Source organism: Penicillium chrysogenum (genome assembly GCF_028827035.1).
Source record: "Penicillium chrysogenum strain IBT 35668 chromosome Unknown utg000002l_segment0_segment0, whole genome shotgun sequence".
NCBI lineage: Eukaryota > Fungi > Ascomycota > Eurotiomycetes > Eurotiales > Aspergillaceae > Penicillium > Penicillium chrysogenum.
Window position 1 is genome coordinate 2,685,956 of NW_026622750.1, and position 16,490 is coordinate 2,702,445.

The 16,490-nt window shown below is 50.5% G+C and overlaps 5 protein-coding genes across 5 annotated transcripts; 1 reads left to right on the forward strand and 4 right to left on the reverse strand.

Annotated features, from left to right (window-relative positions):
* Window positions 1-1,535: 1,535 nt before the first annotated feature.
* Window positions 1,536-8,292, forward strand: N7489_004578 (putative SNF2 family helicase; the record flags this gene model as incomplete). Its single annotated transcript, XM_056710330.1, has 7 exons — window positions 1,536-1,845; window positions 2,153-2,291; window positions 2,349-2,502; window positions 2,540-3,105; window positions 3,182-6,269; window positions 6,326-7,932; window positions 8,004-8,292. 7 exons carry the CDS (start codon window positions 1,536-1,538, stop codon window positions 8,290-8,292), a joined length of 6,153 nt encoding a protein of 2,050 aa, XP_056568751.1.
* Window positions 8,293-9,465: 1,173 nt separating this feature from the next.
* Window positions 9,466-10,558, reverse strand: N7489_004579 (complex I 24 kDa subunit family protein; the record flags this gene model as incomplete). Its single annotated transcript, XM_056710331.1, has 3 exons — window positions 10,308-10,558; window positions 9,916-10,206; window positions 9,466-9,861 (listed from the first exon to the last, which is right to left on the reverse strand). The coding sequence occupies exons 1-3, from the start codon at window positions 10,533-10,535 to the stop codon at window positions 9,466-9,468; spliced, it is 915 nt and encodes a 304-aa protein (XP_056568752.1). The 5' UTR covers window positions 10,536-10,558.
* Window positions 10,559-10,773: 215 nt separating this feature from the next.
* N7489_004580 (uncharacterized protein) lies at window positions 10,774-11,115 on the reverse strand (the record flags this gene model as incomplete). The annotated part of the gene is made up of 1 exon (XM_056710332.1): window positions 10,774-11,115. One exon carries the CDS (start codon window positions 11,113-11,115, stop codon window positions 10,774-10,776), a length of 342 nt encoding a protein of 113 aa, XP_056568753.1.
* A 2,391-nt stretch (window positions 11,116-13,506) lies between these two features.
* aah1 (adenosine deaminase) lies at window positions 13,507-14,574 on the reverse strand (the record flags this gene model as incomplete). The annotated part of the gene is made up of 1 exon (XM_056710333.1): window positions 13,507-14,574. The coding sequence occupies one exon, from the start codon at window positions 14,572-14,574 to the stop codon at window positions 13,507-13,509; it is 1,068 nt and encodes a 355-aa protein (XP_056568754.1).
* Window positions 14,575-15,024: 450 nt separating this feature from the next.
* On the reverse strand, window positions 15,025-16,320 carry N7489_004582 (L-threonylcarbamoyladenylate synthase; the record flags this gene model as incomplete). The annotated part of the gene is made up of 1 exon (XM_056710334.1): window positions 15,025-16,320. The coding sequence occupies one exon, from the start codon at window positions 16,318-16,320 to the stop codon at window positions 15,025-15,027; it is 1,296 nt and encodes a 431-aa protein (XP_056568755.1).
* Window positions 16,321-16,490: the final 170 nt, after the last annotated feature.

The following is a 16,490-nucleotide window of genomic DNA, read 5'->3' on the forward strand; positions in this document are numbered from 1 at the left end:
AGTCCTTTTATTTCGTCAATCAACGTCTATCTTGCCTTTCCTTCGTAGTACTTGTTTAAAAGGCAACATGCTTCAACCCGTGGGCATATTTGGCGCGTTTGTCAGTGGCGGAGAAACCTTCCAAGGTCACTTCATCGTCTATGAGCTTGACAAGCTGCATTGGCAAGATACAGGATCGGCACTAGTACCTAGGCACTCTGCTCCCATGACTGGCAGTGTCTTAAAACGGTTACGGCAAATTCTGCATATAATATTCAGTGTCCAATGGATAACTGCCAGCCCATCAATACCCGGCACCAATGACATCCAAGACCGGCATAATTCGTATCTATGCAGTCTCAATTGCAATTCCAATTGCAACTCGCAAGATCAGATCGCACAGAAGGCATTGATGTTAATGTTTGGTTGTCATAGAGGCGCTTTAGCTCACTGACCCATTGGTGTCAATATCATTTGCCATAATAACTGCATTACCAACAGTCTATACCATAGACATAGTCTGCGTCTCAAGGTAGATCAAGCAAAGGACAGGTAATAGGAAACTGGCATATCCCGTCCTAAGAAAAAAAAAGAGTTGGCCGACAAGTGATAGTACTTATCTAGTGTTATTTGAAGCTCTTGTCCGTCAATCTATATCGTTCATACCTGTCACTGAGATATATGCTGGCCTCTGTTTAAAAACTCATAATGTCCGTTAATAACCTATCTAGACCGTTCCCGTTATTTTGCCAGAAGACGCATATAGTTATCGGCATGGTACATCGATTTAGTAAAGGCAGAAATATTCCCTATTCTTGGATTTAGTCTTTGATTGGGACTTAACGTCCATGTCAATTACCAAACCGTTTGGATTGCGACGGGGTGTGTGTCTTGGTCAGTTCAATGTTCCTTGATGCCCAGCTAATACGGAATAAATCAATGATAAACCGCGTGCAAATATGGCCCTGTGCAACTATTAATACCGGAGTACTGCCTAGCAGTGGAGTGGGTGTATTCGTCGGCGCTGGCGTCTCTCTCAGCACAGGTATGGGTAGCGTCGTATGCCGGGACCTAGTAGTTGAGGGTCACTGGGGCATATGTAGCTTGGCTGGTGTTGTCGTAGTGTACATGTCAGCGCAGGTGTACGTCTCAGCGCAGGTTGAAGTCCTGGTCAGCGTCACATGTAATTGCGCCGAAACGGGCGAGTGCTACCGGAGTGCTGGGTTAGTCGTGGGTATAGCTCGCTGTCGCATGAAGCACCTACCTATTCAGTTGCGAGACACCAGATCGTTGCCTGGGCGCCGTGCATAAGTTATATTTTCCGTCTCATTTCTTCTCTTCTTCTTTTTTCCTCCCACCTTTCCACACAGATCACGGCTCCCCACTGTTTCGCATGTTTGCTGTTTTGCTTCGTGCCTGAGCCGGTGACCAAGGTCATCACACTGTAAGTACCTCGCTCTCGAGGTTTTCCAGCGTGTTTCTTCTTGTCTGGCTTGCCAGTATTCATCCAAAGATCCGAATACCCAAGCTTCTCACCCCCTCCTTCAACGCAGGTCATGGCGTCAAAGGGGGTTCGTCAGCAGCAGTCAGCGCATGGTTTGGCAATGGATGATCAGGAGCCTAGGGCCCGGGCCGATGAGATTCCTGAGCTGCGGCGGGGATGCATGATCCCTCGGGGTCGGTATCTAGCCAGTGACCTCCCGCCTCTGCATACGCTGACAGAAATTTTCGCTGACATGGCATCGAACGCCCTGAAACTGGGATTCGAGCATGTCCTCAGTCGGCTCGGCAGTCGACCACTTCGAGTGGCGACAATGTGCTCAGGAACGGAAGCCCCGCTTCTGGCCCTGGAATTGATTCAGACGGGTAAGTGCAGTGTCTTGTTTTCCACTTTTCTTTTCTGTTTTCCCAGACTTGTTTGTTGTATATGTTCATGTTGAGGTTCATGTTGCTTGTGGTTGGTTCCATGGTCGAGGTTCCTCACCTTCCAGCGGTTGCCTAACTGCCCGAGTCACATGTTTCCTTCCTTGCCCTAACTTTGCCTGACTTCCACGTTACGATGGCTTTACTCTGCTATTGATATATTATTTATTTTACTTTCAACCCATTCTAGTTCTCTGCTTGGTTATTCCTGAAAGACGGCAATGGGGCAATTGCTAATATACATTGGCAGGTTTGGCAGAGGCCCAGCAACTTCGGATCTCTCACGCTTTCAGCTGCGAGATTGTTCCGTTCAAGCAATCATACATTGAACGGAACTTCCGCCCCCCTCTTCTCTTTCGGGACATTGCCGAACTTGGAGGGGACGAGGCGTAAGTACCCATCCATCTTCCTCTGACTTGAATTTCATGCTGACTTTGATTTTGAAGGCGGACCGCCTACGGGTCATCGGAAGTGATTCCCGGTGACCTCGACATCTTAGTTGCTGGAACTGCCTGTGTTGATTTCTCTCCGTTGAACAACCGCAAGAAGACGCTGCAGCAAGGCGGCGAGTCGGGGGGCTACGTTCGACGGTCTCTTGGGGTACGCGGAGAGATATCGGCCCCGCATGGTCGTCCAGGAGAACGTCCGGAATGCGCCCTGGGATCAGATGAAGGGAAAGTGGGAGGAGCTCGAATATATGTCAGTTTGTGTCAATGTCGACACGAAGCATTATTACATCCCGCAGACACGCGAGCGCGGGTACATGGTGGTCATTGACAAGCGCCGCTTGGAAGCAGCGGGCCTGCTTGGAGACTCCATGGACCAGAGTGGCATTGACACTGTCACTCAACGCGTTCGTGAGCTTGCTGGTCATTTCAAGCGGCCAGCAAGTGCGCCTGTGGGGTTGTTCTTGCTGAGTGATGACGACCGCCGACTCGAGCTCATCGAGTTGAGAGCCCGCCTTGAGTCCCGAAGCGAAACCAGCTGGGACCAGTACCAGATTCGTCACCAACGGCACCGTGACGAACTGGAACTAGGCACAGAGAGGCCAATCACTCGATCCCTTCCGGGGGTCAATGACCTAAAGGCACCGGACTTCTATTGGCATCGTTTCTGGAAGACACAGCCGGAGAGAGTGTGGGAGACTGTGGATATGAATTTCTTGAAGAAGATGCTTCAAGATTATGACATGAACTTCAAGGAGTAAGTCTCTTAGTCTTCACTTCACCTTCACTTCACCTTCGCTTCAGGAATAACTTGCTAACAATTCGCTCCACAGGCGTTGGATCGACTTGTCTCAGGGAGTCGATCGAGGGAATGACAGCCTTGCCGGTTCCGGGATCGCGGGGTGCCTGACGCCGAAGGGCATCCCATTTGTGACCACCCGCGGGGGCCCCGTTTCTGGCACGGAGGCTCTTTCGTTGCAAGGTCTGCCTCTCGATCGAATGCTACTCACGAGAGAAACCCAAGCCGATTTGATGGACATGGCAGGAAATGCAATGACGAGTACGGTAGTGTGTGCAATCATGCTGGCTGGTCTCATAGCCGTGCATGAGATTCTTGACGACGGCGAGGAGAGTTCAACCAACACCAGCGATGCGGAGGCCAAGTCCCTTCTCGTACCCAGCGAGGTCTACAGCCTCGTGAGAAGCAACCTCCAAGTCGCCGAAGCCCCCCTCGTCGACCATGCTGTTCTCAAAGCCAAGGCGGCGAGCAGCGTTCTGTGCTGTTCCTGCGAGAGACAGACCGGGGTTCAAGATTCAATTTATAGTTGCACAGTGTGCGGACATACCGCTTGCAGATCCTGTCGTGGAAATCCCACGCATTCATATCTACATGTTTCCCCACTTTCTCGACAAAAGCCGTCTGAGTTCATAGCGAACCTGAAAGGACTTGTTCCCATGAAGCTCATGCTGTCTGGTTTGTCCGACTTGGACTTCGAGACTTTTAGATCCCTTTGCCCTATCGACGACCTCCCCCAGTTTTGGCCCGACTTTATTCTGTGCGTCAAGTCAGCTGTGCACGACGTCTTTCGGTTTTTCGAGATCAAGCGCGGAAGAAAATGGCGAGTTGTCTACGATGGCACGCACTCCAGCTTGTTCTTTGATATCGGTCCGGTCTCCATCCAGTGGCTCTTGTACGCAAAGCCCCCCAAGTCCGCGAGCACCAGAAGCGTCATCCGAGAAGTGCTAGCCAAGCCAATTGCCAGAATGAGTCCCACCTCTGGGTCGTTCGTCGAGGGTACATGGGAAGTTTGTTCACCCGTTAGCAGCCCATTCTCACTTCAGATTTCTGGCCGAGGATACCAAGTCCGATCATTCCAGTCGGAGTGTGGTCTCAAAGCCGCTAAATTTGTTGATGGAAAAGTCTGGGACAGTCTTTTCGTTGAAGGATCCGACCAAGATGTCGCAGTTCTCGATTTCGACATCCGAGGAATCTACCAATTCCTCCCTGACTGTGGAACAGCGCTTGGTGCATTGTACAGAAAAGAAGCCATCGCCCATGCGCCTCCAATGTTCTTATTCCTTGACCCGACGAAGACTGGACCCCCTGATGAAGATGCCTGTGTGTTCGCTCTTGACCACAGCCGCCTTCCTGGATATGATGTGAGAATGACGATCGCCGAGCTATCCTCAGCTTGGAGATCATTGAATGCTACCCCGGATTCGCAAGATGTGAAAGCTTTCTGTCGTCGATGGGCAAAGGTCCCCGAAGCGCAGTTGAACATTTATCCTGCCGAACAGATTACCCTCCACACATTGCAGCAAGGAATCCAAGTCTCGATTGAAAACCAGCACTGTCATGATGCTTGTATCACCCTCACCTCGCTGTCAGCAACAACAGCAATTCTCAACCTGCCCGACGCAAATTCTGATTGGCAAGCATGGAATCCCGAGGTCTCTATGAGAGAATTGAAAGGTCTCGCCTGGTTGTTCCCGAAGATTGCCGCGTGGTCCGACTTTGAAGACTGGAACGAAATCATCTGCCCAGACAGTTTAGACCCTAACCATAATACAAATGGCAATTGCAACACCTGCAACCCTGCTACCCCCAGTATCCTTTGGGGCCGCGACAACAAAGACCGAATCATCCCATATGAGAATCCCCAGGACGCTGCCGTCTACGAGCGCGCCATCAAAAACCGACCTTCGCCATTTTTGGTCTTCAGACGAATCAACGAACATGGAAACGCTGAATTGCGTTTCACCCTCAATGTTCAAGCTCTGACGCACCAGGCACATGGAAAATTGGTTGGCACATCAAGCCGTGAGAAAATAACATCTCGCTGGCGACTTCTCCCTCATGCGTACGACATGGCTCAAAGAACTCCTGGCCAAGAAACCCCTGGCCAAGAAATCGAGATGTTTACTTTGAAGAGCAATGACAGCGACGGTCCTTCGCCACAACCTCCTAACTTCAAATTCGAATTGCGTGATGAACAACTCCGATCATTGAGCTGGATGATCTCACAAGAAGCAAAAGACATGGAACCATTCATGGAAGAGGAAGTTGAAGAATCCATCCTCCCCTTGATGCCATGGCGCGCCGAAGTCAAAGCAACAATGCCAAAAATTGTTCGCGGTGGTGTGCTAGCTGACGAGGTTGGATATGGCAAGACGGCTGTTATTCTTGGTCTCATCGACGCGCAGTATGAAAGCGACTGCAAACCCCCTGAAGACAACGGGCTTATTCCAACAAAAGCAACCCTGATCATCGTTCCCAGCAACGTCTTCAAACAATGGGTTTCGGAAACCGAGAAGTTCCTTAAAGGAAAATACAAAGTTTTGGCGATCTCATCAATCAGCAAGATTACCATCCGGGAAGTCCAGGATGCGGATATCGTGATTTTGTCATGGAGTATCCTGGCGAACGATGCATACTACAGCCGACTTCAACAATTTACCGGAACACCCCAGGCTCCCGCAAAATCGAGCGGAGGAACAGGTCGAAATTTCGATAGCTGGTTCCACGACGCTCGTGCTTCCTTGCGGGAGTCTGTTGAAATATTGAAAACAGAAGGGCCTGAGGCGATGCTCCAGAAATTGGAGGCCAGACGTCGCCGAGTTCAAGAGACACAGGCCGACTTCACCTACGTGCCCTCCCGACGCCTCCGTGGCCAGGCATTTGCTGACGCTAATAATGGTCGTGACAAGTCCAATGCAGGAGCAGAAGAGGATTTGGATTCTGATTCTGACTCGGGTTTCGAGGATTTTGATGCATCTGATGCGGGATATTCGACCGGAGCAGCGAGTTCTGCGGGCCAGCAGAAGCGGAGGCTCAGTAGGAAGTCATTGGAAGGTTTAGGAGGAAAGCGACGAAAACGCCCATCGATGGACCTGGCAGAAGTGTCCGATGAAAAAAGAAGCGTGAGGCCAAGCCAAAAGCCGTGAAAGATGACCGTAAGGACTTTGATATCAAAAAGAACCCCAGGCAAGACTGGCGCGATGTCAAGGCCGCATTTATTCACGCTTTCAACTTCAACCGTTTGGTTATCGACGAATACACTTATGCCGGGGAAGAAAGACAGGCTTCCCTGCTGTCATTGCACGCACGCTCCAAATGGATTCTTTCTGGAACGCCAGCTCTTCGCGAATTTGCCGACATCAAGAGTATTGCGCGTTACCTTGGGCTACACCTTGGCGTGGACGATGATGGCGATTGCGACAAACCAACCCAGAACAGCAGAGTACGGAACATCCGGAAGAACCATACAGCTGTTGAGGCATTCCAGTATTACCAGGCACCCCACAGCAACGCCTGGTATCAAAACCGTCGAGAACATGCTCAAAGGTTCCTGGACCAGTTTGTGCGTAGGAACATTGCACGCATCATACAAATCCCCTTGACAACCAACCTTGTCATCACCGAACAGTCGGCCGCTGAAAAGACAGCGTACGATACGCTGTTCCGAGCCGTCAAAGAAAACAAGAGACGAATTCCTGGTCCCCTGAACACCATTTTGTCCAAGAGCCAGTTCCCTCAAGAGGCTCTCATCATGTCCTGCGTCACAAGTCAAATAGGACAGCCTCCATGGAATCTCGAGAAGTGCCGAAAAGGCTCGCGGAACGACAAAAAGAAATCCGCTGAGATTTGGACTAAAGTGGACTCGATCACTCGACAGGCAGCGACTGTTTGGTATCGCGAAATGGACAATACCGATCCCAACAACTGGCAGAACGCCCTGAATGGTGTCTCCAAGGTTGATTTCGGGGACGCGGAACTCAACAAAAGATTCAACGACCTCTTAGAGGGCACCATCCGCTCATACAGCGAGTGGAAACTCACCGAACAACATCGACCAATTGAAGATTTGGTCCAGCAGCGATTCCAAAAGATCCAGAACCCGAAGACCGGCAACACAGCCACTGGAAGACGTCCTCCCAGAACCACCGAACATGGAGGAGCCAATGATACGTCTTCAAGTTCGATTTGGACGGCTGTGGAAAAAGCCTTGTCTGCTGATGTCACTTCTCTCTTGAAGCAGGTCCTCGAGATTGACCGGGAATACCGATTCTACGAACACCTGGTGGAGATCCAAACCCTTGGAATTCCACCATGTCAAGGGTGTGAGAGTGAATTGCAAGAAAAAGAAGATGTCACCGTTCTCAAAACCTGCGGCCACGCCCTCTGCAAAAGTTGTATTGCAGCTGCGATCACACAGACACACAAGCCTTGCTCCATAATTGGATGCAGTGGCCATATTGTCCAATCCAAGATCGTTCCCGGTGAAATCCTCGTCAGTGAAAACCAAGCAATCCAGAGCACCAAGCTCGACAAGCTTGTTGAGATCATCCGCAATATCCCAGAGGACGAGCTTGTCATTATCTTCGTGCAAATCAACCACCTATTGCCCGTGGCATCGAATGCCCTCAAAGCAGCGAATATCGACCACCGCATGGTCACACAGACCAACTTGAAGGGAATCGATGAGTTCAAGGACTCGCCCAAACCAAAGAAGGGCACCACCCAACCACCTTCCAGACCGAAGGCTCTGATCTTGAATCTCGGAACCTCCATGGCAGCTGGACTGTAAGTTATTTCTCTCTGTTGTTAGCTGTTACTCTTTGTCTGAAACAATACTAATCTGGTCTGATATAAAGGAACCTCCAATGCGCAAATCACGTCATCTTCTTGTCACCATATTTCACCACCTCTCACCATGACTATGATTCAGGTATGACCCAGGCAATCGGACGTGCGCGGCGATTCGGACAGGAACGGGAGGTCCATGTCTATCATTTGCTGGTGAAGAATACATACGATGTCAACATCTTCCAGAAGGCTCAATCCAGCAAACTCGTTGAGCGTCAAGGTGTCCCAGGTTTGGTTCCAGAGGAATCGGTATTGCCAGACGACGTTGCATACGAAGGAGAAGAGCTGCCAGAGTAGCCCCCATCGGTCTAAGGCTGCCACAGGTGCCATTTGTGCGGTTCGATTTTTTACTCGCCGGTTGCCGTGACTGTCACGGTGCCCTTTTTTCTTCATATTAAAATTCGCCGGTCGACAAGGTCGACACGGGTGAATGTTGTAAACAGGTGCAATACATATTTTCCGTTCTACAAACTTGAAGTGTTCTAGCTCTACTCCTCTTCCTCCTCGCTCTCTTTGTTGAATGTAGATAAAATACTTCCGATGTTTTCTCCTATAGCTTCAACATCAAGAGTTCGACATATCTAGACACACTGACGGCCTCGAGGTCCTTGTCCACATCTTAGGATCTTTGCTCACCACATCTCATGGTCCTTTACCATCCCCATTGCTAAGCGTACAATCTACGAGAGCGTGAGAGAAGAGAAGAAGGGTTCAAATTTTCCGGGAAAAGTCATGCAAGCTAACAGTTAGTCAACTAGTTATCGACTATGGCTACGTGCCGCCTAAGTCAAAGGCATGAGGATACAATCCCGCGTCCAACACTTGTCGCCTGTCTACCGAGGAAGTACTTTATGGACCGGATCACCTGTTGTAACATGGGTGCATAGACTAGCTAGACGGGTCGATGAACATGGACATCCCCGGTTGGGCACTTCGAAAAGACACGCTATACAAGTCAGGATGTACATAGCCCTAACTCAGCCAGCGGATAATGTCGAAGTGGATATCTCAAGTGATATTGCAATGCACCCCGTTACCCCTTGACAACGAGATATGTGCAATATCCTGTACAATGTACTCACCTATCTGCAAGCCCAACAGCCATAAGAAAAGGAGGAAATGGAATGGAAAAAAAATCTGCGATTGGTCCTGCCGATATCCCACAGCGACTGGGCCAGATCTGTATCCGGGCTCCGATCACACAAATAAGAACCAGGAACAAACGTACTGTACATGGTATGTTGTAGACAGAAAAAAAAGGACGCCTCAAAAGTGGTTATGATTCATAGCACCCCAGGGTGAAGGGCGCAGTGGCCTCTAATCATTCCCTGGGTTGACCGCAGTGCCCCCCAGGCGGCTTTTGCTCGTCCATTCGAAATAAAAACACAACCATTATAATATCCTCCCCATCCGGAATTGACCCACCGCAATGAAGAGCTCTTTTTAATCATTTCTCTTTTTTGTGCTTTTCTATTGCTGGGGCGCGGCGTCCAATGCATTGTCCTTGCGCATCATCGTCTCCGGGTTCCACTCTGGCACGTCAGTCAGGTTGGTCAGGCCGGCGCTGTTCTCGCAGGTATCGCGCCCGCTCAGCGGGCCGGGGGCGGGAATCTTGGCGCCGGCACCGGTAGCGGTGGCGGAGTCCTTAAGGGCTGTCAAGATGGTCTTGATGGACTCCGGGGTCAAATCCTCGTAGTAGTCATCGTTAATCTGGACCATGGGGGCGTTAACACAAGCACCCAGGCATTCGACCTCGGTGAATGTGAAGAGGCCATCTTCGGTGGTGTGGCCGGGGGTGATTCCGAGGTGTTCGGTAATGGCCTTGACAATGGCGGTACTACCGCAGCCGCCGAGCTGGCAGGGGGTCTGTAGAATGCGAATTAGGAAGAGTAGGAAACGGTGTTGGTTTCAGGTGCTTACGGTAGTGCAGATCTGCACAAAGTACTTGCCAACCGGGTCGCGGTTGTACATGGTGTAGAAGGTCGCGACCTCGTAAACACGCATTGGGGGCATCTCGAGCATGCGAGCGACTTCGTTCATGACACTGATGCTGGTGAAGCCGTGCTGGCGCTGACCGAGGTCAAGCAGGGGCATGACAGCAGCCTTCTTGTACTGGGGAGGATAGCGCTTGAGGATCTCGTCGGCGAGTTTGAGGTTCTGCTCGGAAAACTTGAACGGGAGGCTCGGGTTGTTGTTGACCTTGTTGCGGTGCTATTGGAGGCAATCGCAGTCAGTATATGAGTCTTTGATTGTGCCAATCCCAGGACGCAATCGGCGTCTGAAGCACGGGAGGGGTCGAAAGGAATACGCACCACTGAAAGGAGGTCGCTGAACCGTTGCGAACCGGCGGAGAAGGCTCTGTATTGGGGTTTTGGGAGCTGGTGGACCAACTGGCGGCCGACCCGCGGGACTGAGAAGAGTTTAGAGGCCATCGCGGGCGATGAGTGAGGGTCAATTGGGGGGAGATGAGGTTGGAGGTTGGAGGAGAAGTCAAGTTGACGAGGCGTTTTACTCCGGGCGGGCCCTGGGCAAATCAGCATCCAGGGATTACTACCGCCTTACCAATCCCTTGTCCATACAGTTGCCCTTCAATGCAATCAACATAACGCTCAGCTTACGAGAAATGATACTCTCGAATTGTTTTACGAACTTGATATTATTTGATATTGATGGATGTATACCGGTGACTTGACAATTGCAGAACTAGATGGATGAATACCGACCCGATTGCATCACATCATTGCGCCGTACTCATCAACCACATCTGCAGTCAATTGACTAAACATTCTCCATCTTATAAACCTCATAAGCGACCTCCTCGTATGGATGCGCCGAGACCAAAGCGTCGACTGCATTCAGCATAATGCCCCTGCCAAGACACATGACCTCAACCCTGACCTCCTCGCACCGTTCCAAAGCACCGACAGCTCCGACCGCCGGGTCTGCCCCCTCGTTGGGCAGAAACTGGCCTGTGCCAACAGTCTGGAAACAGCATTTGGTATACTTTCCACCTGGGAATGACCCTGCGCCCGTGGCGAAGATAGCTTCTTTACAGGCCTCCACGTTGGCGGTCGGGACGAAGAAGACGAGCTTGTAGCGGTCTGGAGTGGAGGTGGACATTTGGTGCTTTGAATAGGTATAGCTCTGTCTGTGGCTTCGTTGGGAAAGGCTAAGTAGTCCTGCGCTTTGCTGCGGATATATTCTTGGGTTGGTTGCGAAGCACAATGAACGACGCAGGGTATAAAGTGTCTGGGAGCGTAGTTGTGGCCGGAAAGTAGACCTTGTGAGGCTCCAGGTACCACAAAGGATGTTTCGGGGCATGAAATACTGTGTCGTGCAGCAGTGTTGACTGTCAGACAACAAGTACCCAAGTGAGGAGGTAGGTACCTAAATGAGGAGTCATGGTAGTTAGTTAACGTAATCGGAAAGCGAGTGGCCACTGTAAGCGAGTGGCCACCACCTCCAAAAACGCGTCTATGAACTAGCACTTAGTTAATTCAACTACCCACTATGCCACCAATTCGCTCCCAATCCTCTGCAAATTCAACAGAGCAAGAGGGTAGGATCTTATTAGCTATCCAGGCTTTTAAAATGGAGATATTACATCTGTTGCTCTCGCTGCTCGCACTTACAAAGTCCCGCGTACAACTCTCCGCCACCGGCTTAGTGGTGTATAACACCGCGCGATTTCTCGCGCCAACTCACATAAATTGACACAAATTGAGGAGGAATCTCTTGAAAAATGGATTCTATCTATGGATGCTCGCGGATCAGCACCCCGGCCCTCTACTATACGAGAAATGGCGAATCTTCTCCTCGAAAAGCGTGGAACCACCCCGGTTCTTTCGGTTAGCGATAAATAGGTTTATAATTTTGTAAACCGGCACCCTCTCCTTTCCTCCCGGTTCTCGAGACGCTATAATTACGAACGTGCGAAGTGCGAAGACCCGAAGATTATCACAGAGTGGTTTAATCTTATTCAAAAAACGATCCTTCAATTTAGGATTGACCCCGATAACGTTTATAACTTTAACGAGACTGGTTTCGCGATAGGGTTAACCGCTACGGCAAAGGTAATAACGAGGAGTGAATACTACGGTCGGCGAGCACTTTTATAGCCTAGAAATCGAGAATAGGTGACTATTATCGAGTGTACGAATACTACTAGCTAGGCCCTCCCCCCGTGTGTGATTTTTAAAGGCAAAGTCTTTATTGAATCTTAGTTCGACGGCCTCCCGGAGGACTGGCGATTTGAGGTTAGTCCTAATAGATAGACCTCTGATAAAATTGGACTTCGCTAGCTTAAAAAGCTCTTTATTCCTACCACTTCTTCACGTACAAAGGGGGGTATCGGCTTTTAATACTTAACGGCCACGGAAGTCATTTAACCCCGAGATTCGATAAAATCTATAAAGAAAATAAAATCATACCAATCTATATACCTCCGCACTCCTCTTATCTTTTACAGCCTCTCGATATCGGCTATTTTACGGTGCTAAAACGCTCGTACGGCCGGATGGTTAAAATAAAAATACGGAACGGAATCAATTATATCGATAAACTTAATTTCCTCGAAGCATATCCTCTCGCACGAATTGAAGCTTTTAAATCAGAGACTATTAAAAACAGCTTTCGATCTGCTAGTTTAATACCTTTTACACCGGAGAGAGTGATTTCGAAGCTTAATATCCGGCTTACTACCCCTACCCCCCCTCCCAGCCGGGGTAGTGATTGGGATCTAAAAACGCCTTCAAACTATATGCAATTAGAAAAGCAAGCTTCCTCTATCAAAGCATTACTTCGTATAAGATCAAGAAGCCCCCCGAGCCCGCTTAATTCCGCTATTAACCAGGTTTTAAAAGCCTGCCAGATCACAATGCAATCCGCCGCATTACTAGAGAAAGAAGTGAGCGATTTACGCGCTGAAAACGAGAAGAAAAAGCAAAAGCGAACTCGATCTATAAGGACGATAGTCCACGAAGGGGATCTCTCAGTTCAGGAGGTTCGTGAGCTACGTTCAGAGCCATTTGAGGCCCAAGTTGCGCGTATCAACAACTATCGTGAGCAGGTTTCGGAAGGTTTAAAACCGCCTCCCCAGGCCGGACGAGCATATAGGATATGTAGAAAGCCAGGCCATAGAAGAGAGACATGCCCAGATAGATGATGATTTTAGTTTATTTAATTTAATGGCGTTTTGGTTGAGATAAATGCATTTAAAAACTATACATAGGGGGAGGGTGGCCACTCGCTTACAGTGGCCACTCGCTTTCCGATTACGTTAACTAAACAAATGCCGCCTTGTTTACAAGGCATCAACTATTCCCAAAGCAGCTCCAAGTATCTTCCAAGGTACTTCGATTGAAAAGTGAACGCGAATGAATATATAACTTACCATTCGCCTGGTATATACTTCAGTTGAAAAATAGTATACAAGGGTGTTGAAACACAGGGTATCAGATGCATCGCTCACGCCCACCACAGCCCCAACTTTGAACACCAACAAACCAGAACTTATACAATAATAGTGTGCATGTGTGTATACTTGCTGACATGCTCCTCAATACTTGCCAGCATCTCCGCCTTGCGAGAATCCTCGATCCAGCTCTCCTGGACACTATTCTCCGCAATGATCCTCCACTCCAGCACGTTCAGGTTGAAAGCCTCCTGCACAGCGCAGTAGTTGTCAAGAATATAACCCCCAAAATAAGCAGGATCATCACTGTTGATCGAGAACTTGACCCCGGCCTCCAAGAACCGCCGAATAGGCAGCTCCCTCACAGAGGTGACACAGCGCAACCGCACATTCGACAACGGGCAGACGGTAAGCAGGATACTCTCACGCGCCACACGCCGCATCAACTCCTCGTCTTCAACTAGCCGAATACCGTGATCAATACGCTGGGCACCAAGCTCAAGCGCAGTGCTGATATAAGTCGGATCACCTTCTTCGCCGGCATGCGCGGTGAGCGGGATATTCTTCTGCGCGGCTGACGCATAGATCTCGCGGAACATGTCTTTCGGCGGGCCGACTTCTGAAGAAGACCAGCCGAGTCCGTGCACAACACCAGACTCGAAGTGATTGTGAGCCACAATCTCGTCGTAGACTTCCTTGGCCGATGAGACGGGGAGATGCCGCACGAAGCACAGGATTAGCCGTGTGCTTAGGCCGAGCTCGGTCTCAGCACGCTTGCACCCATTCGAGAATCCTGTCACGATGGTGTCATATGGTACACCGCGGCTTTCGTGTACTTGCGGGTCGAAGAAGACTTCGGCGTGGTGGACGCCGTCTGCGTGCGCCTTTTGGAAATATGCCCAGGCTAGGTCGGCAAAGTCCTGTTCCTTGCGAAGGACGGCCATGCCTTCGAAGTAGAAGTGTAAGAAGTCGTCCAGGTTACTGAAATGCTCATAGCGTTGCTTGAGTGTCTCGACCGAGGCATATACTGGGTCGGTCGGCAAGGTGATACCATTGCGCGTCGCGAGATCGAAGATGAGTTCTGGCTCAAGGGTGCCCTCGAGATGGACGTGGTGTTCACATTTAGGGAGGCCCTCCAGGAACTCGTGCAAAGGAGACTGACACATTGTGGGTTGCAGTGAGTAAGTCTGTTCGGGGGTGAGGATTTTCTACATTAATGTGGAGATATAAGTGCCGGACGAGTTTCCTTTTTCCCCCGCTGGTATCTCAGGTTATCACGGCCCTTCATTTTCGTGCCACAGCTGTCTTGTCTCACCCGCGGACTTTCAATCCCAACATTAGGTCGATCGATAAGCCTTTGCCCCGGAGGTCTCCGAAGTCCACATCGACTATGTTGTAAAGAGATCAACAGGATTCACCAAACGAGTAAGTCCAAGAGACCAATCACAGCTCCTTTTGACACTCCGTGCATAGAAGACATTGATTATACTTAATATTGTATGCTCAAATATACTTGAATATAATATTCACACTTTTCAACCCTCTATCTAAACCCCGAAAAACACCCAAGTCTTCGAATAAAAAAAAATATACGTAATCGTAGCCCAACCTCAGGACTAAACTCGCAGTTCGGCACCTGCAGCCTTTCGTAGCCGGTTCATGACAGCTGCAGCCAGGTCACCCTCGCGATCCGACACACCTTCCACGTAGATAACATCCACATCAAGCTCATCCAGCCCGCGTAGGGCGGCAAAGAGACCATGCGCGATGGAAACTGCATCTGAACCAAGATGGTAATCATATGCGACCTTCGTGCAGCTACTTGAGTTTCCGTCCTGTAGCACGGGAACCGGGAAACCGACAACGTCCCCAATGGGAGAAGGCACGGGGTTCATGGTCCTGGCGATGTCATCTTTCGAAGCGAGCCCCAAGCCGAGCTCCCAGTTCCGCGTGCGAATAACACCAATTTTGTGTGCGCCAATGGCTGTATCTTTCAAGTCCTTTAGGACATGTTTCATCACTCCGGCCGGGTTGGATGTCGGCTCGAAGAGAACAACCCGTGCTTTCGGTGAATAGTGGCGGTACTTCATACCCGGTGCGCGCGGAACCTCTTTCACGTCTAGCGTGCCATCCTTGTAGCCGACTGTTACGTTTTCCCACCCTTCGCATTTCCGTATTTCGTCGATGCCGATGCCACCGGGGCGAAGAACCACTGGTGGGTCACATAGCCCGTCGACCACGGTGCTTTCGACGCCAACGCCAGATGCGCCGCCGTCCAGAATCATGTCGATGCGGTCTTTGAGATCGTGGTATACGTGCTGCGCGGTTGTTGGGGATGGTTTGGTGGATGCATTTGCAGATGGCGCGGCGAGGGGACGGTCGGCTGCGTGGATGAGTAGGCGTGCCAGTGGTGAAGAGGGCATGCGGACACCGAAGGTGGTCAGGCTAGAGGTGACTTCTGGCGCCAGTATGGATCCGGATGGGTTAGGTAGAATGATTGTCAGTGGGCCGGGCCAGAATCTATCGATCAGAGGCTTGTAGATCGAGGGGAGGGCAATTGGCGGCGTCTTGGTTGAGCTAGGGCTGCCTTGAGGGGTGGGATTTAGGAGACGCTCAAGCATGTCGAGTGAGTCGACATGAACGATTAACGGGTTGTCCGAGGGCCGCTGTTTGGCGCGGTAGATCCCCTGGACAGAAGAGCTGCGCGTGGCATCGGCTCCTAGACCATATACTGTCTCGGTAGGAAAGGCAACCGGGATGTCACTGGACCGGAGGAGTTTGACAGCTTCTTCGATGGCTTGCGACTCGGGCGTTTTTTGCTTGCGCTCCTTCTCCCACCATTCCGCCAGAGATAAATCGCCGGGCCCTTGGCTGAGCCGTTGAACGGGGACAACTCGCGTTTTCGTAGACATTGTGTTCAAGAGTCTGGCACAACTGCGCTGACAGTGGCCGGCGAAAGCGCGAGTGAAAAACAACGTGATGTTTGAGAAGACTCAATGACGCACCATTCGGGCGCACACGCTATCAGATGAGGGGTGAAATGATGCCCGAGGGGCCGGGTTCTGATTGCGCGGGGCAAATT